The 7222-nt window shown below is 44.1% G+C and overlaps 1 protein-coding gene across 3 annotated transcripts in view; it reads left to right on the top strand.

The window, feature by feature from the left end:
- The window catches only part of UAP1 (UDP-N-acetylglucosamine pyrophosphorylase 1), a 47033-nt gene extending 41992 nt beyond the window's left edge, over nucleotides 1-5041 (top strand). For all 3 annotated transcript variants that reach the window (XM_019502003.1, XM_019502004.1, XM_019502005.1), the window contains 2 exons: nucleotides 3086-3152; nucleotides 4456-5041. In XM_019502003.1, coding sequence (XP_019357548.1) covers nucleotides 3086-3152; nucleotides 4456-4548 — 160 coding nt within the window. In that variant the 3' untranslated portion in view covers nucleotides 4549-5041. The remainder of the gene's footprint in view (nucleotides 1-3085; nucleotides 3153-4455) is intronic.
- Nucleotides 5042-7222: the final 2181 nt, after the last annotated feature.

Raw genomic sequence — 7222 nt, forward strand, 5'->3', positions numbered from 1 at the left:
CCTAAACCTGCTCTTACCTTCCCCACCAATCCCTGTCCTCAGTGGCAATAGGAAGGGACTGATTCTGTGTTGAGGGTGAGTGCAGGTGTGACAGCAGCATGGAGGACTGTGGAGGGGATGGGTAGTGTGCATTAGTTCTTTGAGAGGTGCTCTGATATCTTGTCTCCCAGTCCAGCATCCTGATTTTTTGGAAGTCTTTCCCACCTATGATCCAAGGAGCAGGAGCTAATTGTTTAAATGGCTCTCAAAATGCCCCCTAACAAGGTGGGCAGCTGCTGTGAATCCTTTATTTTGCATCTAGTAATCAGTGGATTCCCATACCCTACATGACCACAAGAATGGAAAGGTTCACGGCCTCCCTTCTCCAGCCAAGACAGCATCCCTTTTTCTTCTTCTCTTTGCCTTGACATAGAGATTGAAGGGCAAGAGGAGGTGATAGAAGCATAGTAGTGCAGCGCTAGTTCTTCCTGTCCTGATTTGCTTTTTTTGTGTTTTCCCCCTGCCGCAAAGGCAGTGCCAGGTGCTGCTGCCCTGGTCACTGCCCCCCTCCTCCCCCCCTCCAGTTATGCCACCAGTAGATGATAAAACCATTATTTATCAATCCTTTTCTTTGAAAGTTTTTTATTTTTTTTTAAAGTTTAAATTTGGATGGCAACCTCTGTTAAGATATTATAGTAAATTTAGGCTTTAATATGTTAAACCATATATGTTTGATGAAGCTTAAAAGAGAGTCAAACTTAAATTGCTGGATGTTGATGACCAAGCACCGTGAACTAGAGTGTGTTTGAAGTGCTACAGCCAGTTTAATAGCTTTATCCTCTTCTATAGATACAGCAAGAAATATATTTTCATTCAATTCTGTTCAAAGAGTTCAGTTACTAACTTGCTGAAGTAAGAAACTGATTGGAAAAGGAAAACATCCTTTGCCAGTTTCTAATTTACAAGTAATAGTAAAAAAAAGGATTGGCTGGTTGCAAAATGTTTCTGGTTACCACATCCTCTAAAGATTTCTTTCCATCCTTCATTTCAGTTCACTGACTACAGATAATACAATTAATAAATGATACATTTTAAGTGCAAAATGTTTTGCAGAACTTCCCTTCCCTCCCTCCTTCCCCTTCCCCCAGCATGTACCAGCACATTTAAGGTGGTTTTATTTAACCAATACAAGTAACTTTAAAATGCTGGTTTTGTGCATTTTCATTTAATCCTATTTGCTGTTTCCAAAGAACTTGGCATAAATCCTGAGTTAAAAGAAACACCTTTTGTTCATTGTTTCCTAATAAATACTAAACTATGTAATTGTTCGAATAAAAGTGTATCTTGCCTATTAGCAAACAATGCCAAATTCAGTGTAAGAATCGTATTTAATTGCAAATCGGCCTCTTTGTTTATAGTTGTTAATCACTGAGAATTGCACTTTGAAAAAAAAATAACTAAAGTGTTATTTAAATAAGTGGTTCCTGATTGATGACATAATGATCTTAAATCACTCCACCCTATCTAAATCTGTCTTGCAGTGCTAGAACTCTGTGGTTGCTGAAGGAGCTATCCTGAACCTTTAGGGTTATGCTTTGAAATGAGATGGCTTTTCTTTACTGCCTTTCTTTGCATGGCAGCAACACCTGTCCGTAATCAGCACTCCATTATGTACAGCACTGTAAGAGCACATCATGAAATGTTGCTTGTTCCAAAAGCTTAGTTTTGTTACAGTGTACATTCTTCTTACAGAGAATTTGCTTAATTCTTTTTATATAAAGCAGCTTTTGATGCTGTCTCTACAGTTGATAGTCACTGTTCTTTTGCAGCAATACCTGGAAAAGAGCAACAACTTCTTACTAGTGACTTTTTTTCCCTGGGAACGTTTTCTGTCCCTTGTGTTCAGATGATGCTTCCTGTAACAACAACAGTTCATTAGGGGCAACCTAGCACCAGTGCACCAACATGTTATTACAGCCTTGTTGTTCGCATGTTGTCCATTCCTGTTACAGGAGCACCTAGAATCCTGAGCTGAGATCCGGGCCCATTGGGTTAAGTATTGTACAAACAGGGAGAGAATATGCGGGTCTCAGAACAAATAATGAGCATGAGGAGAAATGGGCATGGAAGCAAAAGACTTCCTTGGTGTCACCCAGTAGGCCAGTGACAGAACTGGGAATAGAACCCACATCTACCTACATCACAGACCATAGGAGTCTGTTCTCCCTTGTGCCCTGTCAGCTGAACCACCAGCATGGCAGTTGTTCCAGGATCACTTATTAGAGGGAAGTAGCCCTTTGTTCTGAGAGCAGCCTTAAGCAGGGTTGCTTAAGGAGTATGCTTTTCAAGACCTTATCAAAAATAGTAGTTTGAGATTATGCTGGGTCCCTCTTACGTGTTCCCAGAAAAAAAAATCATTTAAATTTCACAGTAGAATCCTTGCTGCTGTCAACTGACAGATGCACCCTACCCACTCCCCTACCCCCCCCCCGACACTTATGAAATATATGTCTGACTTCTGGATTAGTCTAAAGAGATGATTGGAGTTAGCTGAGCTCCTGACATGCTCCAGATAAGGACTAAGTAGACATCTCTGGGGCACCTTGTCATGGCTGCGGAAGGGTGGGATGGGAACATTGTTTGTTCATTAGGGCAGGGAACCATCTTCCTGTTCTGTGTTTGTGCAGTGTCTAGCACAATGTGCTCCTAGTCCATCAGTGAGGCTCATTGGTGTTATTGCTGTACAAATAACAATCACTGTTGAGAGGGAACATGATCACACCATGCGTCATTAAAGCTGGATCTGAATTCTGTTCTTCTACCAGTCACTGCCTGCACTTCAACTTGAGCAAGCACCGATACTGAGAGCACACCTGAGGCTTGACTAACTGCTGGGGAACCACTTTGGGCACTACCGCAATGTACTGGTCCACTGCTGTGGCACCAGGATCTAATATACACCAGCAGGCTGCTAATATAGAGAGCATCTGGCAGATCTCTCAGCAGAATTACTCTTCTCTTTGTTACTGATATAGTCAGCCCAACTGGAATGTGGCCTGCGCACCGCTCATGACTTCCTTTTTTTTTTTTTCTCTTTCTGCCTTAGTTTGAAGGATGCAAATGATTTGCCAATCCAGTGTGAGATTTCTCCCCTTGTCTCCTATGGAGGAGAAGTAAGTTCTTGTCCTTTATTATTAAAAATGCATTTGTAAACAAGCTTCCAGAGATTAGATTATAATAGGGGTGGGGAGCAGGGACATGAAAATTAAAGTCTATTTATAGCAGATCCCATAACTGAAGGGTGAGGATGGAAGTTGGTGGGTTGGAATCATACAATTTTGCCTTGCTCTGAGGTTACACCAGCTTTAAGTTGAACAAAATACAGCTGTAATGCACTTAAGCAGTGGATTGTTTTGATACCTGGAGTCTGATTCTTCTGTCTATGGCAGTGTCATCTCCATGAACCTGCTGACAGACACTCTTGCTGTGTTCTGGTAATAACAAATGACTCCTCTTTGGGCATGAATTGCTATATGGGGTAGTAAACCTGCAGCCTTCAGAACAATCCTCATGTCTGTACATACACCTCTAAAACTAGGAGGCCCAGTTTTCTGAAACATTTTACACAGCAGGCTGTATGATGCTGCCTCCTAAAGGGACTACATGTTAGCACCTGTGGTGAGTATCTGTGTAGCTTAAAGATTATAAAGACCCAACCGGGAAGCCTGAAGCCAGTATCTATTTGAAATGACTTATTCAGTCCCCAGCACAAGAGCTGGCTGCAGCCATTTCCACTGCCTACATTACACTCTTCAGCTAAGCGTAGCTGCTACATCTTATGCCTTGTTCACATTGCACACTTTTTAGGCAAGCTGGTAACAGGTTATTGAACTACTTAGCTCCAAGTGACACTACCTCAGTTTGACTAGTAACAATGGCAGTAAAGAGCCAGTGTCCAGGGCTGATGGTTTTCCAGTGACTGGGTCCCTTCCTCATTTAGGGATGGGACAGAGGGGGACAGGCTTAGTCTCTCTATGCAGGAGGATGTCCCAGAATGCATTGTTGCCATATGTTGCTATCCAAAAACATCTTTAAGACTGTCATCACTGTCTGAACATTGCCAGACTTCAGTGAGAGAAATCACTGTTCCTTAGCAATGTAGACTGGGTTGTTGCCTAGAGTTGAAAGGGTGCAAGTCCTGATATTTAGACACAACCTGGCCTCATTCCTAATAACTGGCCAGGTGAGACTAGCAAAGCCTCAGCTGAGCATTGCTGTGAGATTGGGTTTGGAGTGTTAGACGATGTCAGTCTAGCCTGTATCAACCTATTACAAAGCACTTTGCTTTGTAAAGCACTGTCTTTACTTGGTTTCATGTCAAGGTCTTGCCCCCCAGCAAGCAGAGCCATCCTCAATGTTACTAAATGTGGTACATGGTCACATCCAACCTAACAACAGCTGTTTTTCTTTTGTTAGGGCCTGGAACAGTATGTGAAAAACAGAGAGTTTCGGGCACCTTTGATTATTGATGAAAATGGAGTCCATGAGCTGGTGAAGAATGGAGTGTAGATTCTGAGCAAAAAGCTACCACACCGGGAAGTGGTTGTTTCTTCAGCTGCCAGAACGTGAATACGTGCAAATGAAGGTTTCTAATCAAAATGAGTAAGCGGTTGGTCTTGCTCACCTTGAACTCACAGATGGGAGTAACACATTTGGCTCTTGGCATGTTGGTGGTTTCTATTTATATTTTAATTTAAAAACCAAACATTTTAGCAAATCCCCTGATGCAAAGTGCACTTGCGGTGTTGCTCTCCACACTTTGAGCCATGGGCATTTATTTTGTAATGTGTATATAGTAATAAACGATTGTACATGCAGAAGAGTTTTTACGGTACAGGGGAGGGAAGGGAATTATCTTAAATTTTATTTTTCTCAAATATACATGACTATTTTTTTTAATAGGGTCTTTGTCACTGCCCATGTCCTGCCGTTTTAAGTCATCATTTGTATCTTAGAGATGGCACGGTTGGAAGAAAACACAAATAAATCTCTGAATCCCTCTGGTTTGTCACTGAGTGTCTTATTTAGGCGTGAGCAATTATCACTGCTGTCTTGGAAGGAATGGTTGTAATTCCACCTTTGTCTGAGTTTAGGTTTGCTTTTACGACAGGGATTTTGGTGAAGAGCACACTGTGCTCCAACAGGTAGAAGGTAGGGCAGTGTGTGGCACCTTAGAGAATAACTGGTTCAGAGAAGGATAAGCTTTTGTAGCAATATATTGGTTTTCTGAAAATCCTTCTCCTAAAAACTAGCTCAATTACAACCCCACTGCTGTTTAAACCCAAATGACCCAGCAGCCTGTCAGTCTCACTGCAATGTTGTGTGGTGGTTTAGGACAGGAAGTGAAGAATTGACACAAGGGGAATAACTGAAGAGCATTTGATCACTTCAGTACCAACAGTGGAGCCATTAGGACCTGATCTAGCCCTGTGGGCCTGAACATAGTAAGGTATGGGAGAGATGTACATGTAAGGGTTAGTGCCTGTTCGCAGAGGAAATAGCTAAGTTGATTTCACATGCATATTCAGTCTGTTGCATAGGTTTCCCATTCATTGTGTACTGTGATCCATCTACCGTAGATCCATCCCCTCCTCCCTCTTTTAGTTCAACCTTCTCAACTCCCCAACAGCTACAAATGATGGCCATATTGGATAAATCTGTTGTCCAGAGATGTTTTCCTGACCAGCTGGTGACACTAGCCCAAGACTTAGGAAGCACTGAGACAGTCAGTCTTTCTATACAGAAAAAAAGTCACATGGACCTTATCACTGAGAAGCTCTTTTCCTACCCGGTGTGGCCTGGCTAATTAAGTTATGAGCTCTCAGAGGCAGGCATGGTCCTTGGTACTTGTGTCTACAGGGCTGAGCACAAAGAAGTCACAATCCTTGGTTAAGGTTTCTTTGCTCTGCCACTATACAATGTTAATTTACAGAGGTGCATTTAGAAAAGCTGCAGGGAGGAAACAACAGAAGCCCTGGCATGGCTGCCAGTCACCAACACCGCAGAATGCAGAAGACTGAAAACTGGCCCAAACCAGAGCCTCTTGAGGCCTAAGGATGAGGTGAAAGGCTAATTGAGCCCTAGACTGGAGCACACAGTGGGATCAAGCCAGAGGGAGGAAAAAAGTATTGGGCCCCCAGGAAGTGGAATCTGGGAAGGGGGCACATTGGCAAACCTTTCTAAAGCAAAAGTTTGTGCTTGAGCAGAATGGCCCTTGGGATGGGAGCGTCTGGCATGGTGTGATGCCACAGTGCAGCCCATCTTTGGCAACAGGCATGCAAACATCACCACCATCTGTTGTTTGGCTGCAGTCCTTGCACTACCACAGAGGGGCCACTGCCTCAGGAGGAAGAGTGACCCCCAAAGTCAGCTCAGCTTTTGTCTCCCACTCATAACTTGTTGTTAGCTGCCTGGCATCTTTCTCCTCCCAGCACAGGCTGGCACCTCCCTCCTAGTTCCTGCTTTCTCCCAGTGTCTGAAGGGATTCTTACCGCAACACCCACTAAGGGAAAGTGGATCAAGATGGAGCCCTGAGGGGCCACAAGGTAGGGGAATAATACAAATCTGGGGGGGGAGGAGGGATTGGGGAAAAAAGACCTTGGGAAGAGGGAAGGCCAGGTCACCAGGATGTGTCACCAGGATGTGCCCCCAGGGGGGAGTTCAAGGAGAGGGTGCGTGCTTTCACCAGGAGCTCTTATCAAGGATAAAATCAACTTGTGCAGCTTCCTGTTTTTATCTGCACATCTGAGACCTAGGCTGGAAGCTCCTACACAGAGCAGTCTCCCTGAGTATATATTGGGCATACTTTGCAGACACTCCTGACACCTGCCCTTTCTGTCACCAGGAAGACCCAGGTGCCTATCTACCTCAAATACACTAGGTTGCAGACCCTTCACCATCTGCTTATGGGCCCCATCCTGAACTTCCGGCTGCACTTCTCCCATCACCTTTTCTCTTTATGCACTCCATGTCTGTGGCCCCACCAGATTTTAGGACCTCTTAGTCAACCTTCTCCTGGCTCTGGCCAAACTTGCCACCTATCACACCAAAAGGGAGACTCTGGCCAGGGGGAACCCAGATGACTGTGGGGCTGTCTTCCTATCACTCCTCCTATGACTCTGGGCAAAGTCTCACTGGGTGGTGTCCACTGAGCCCTTGGACTCATTCAGGGGGCAGTGGCTGG

The sequence above is a fragment of the Gavialis gangeticus genome, unplaced genomic scaffold (assembly GCF_001723915.1).
Source record: "Gavialis gangeticus isolate Ggan-Ray unplaced genomic scaffold, GavGan_comp1, whole genome shotgun sequence".
NCBI lineage: Eukaryota > Metazoa > Chordata > Crocodylia > Gavialidae > Gavialis > Gavialis gangeticus.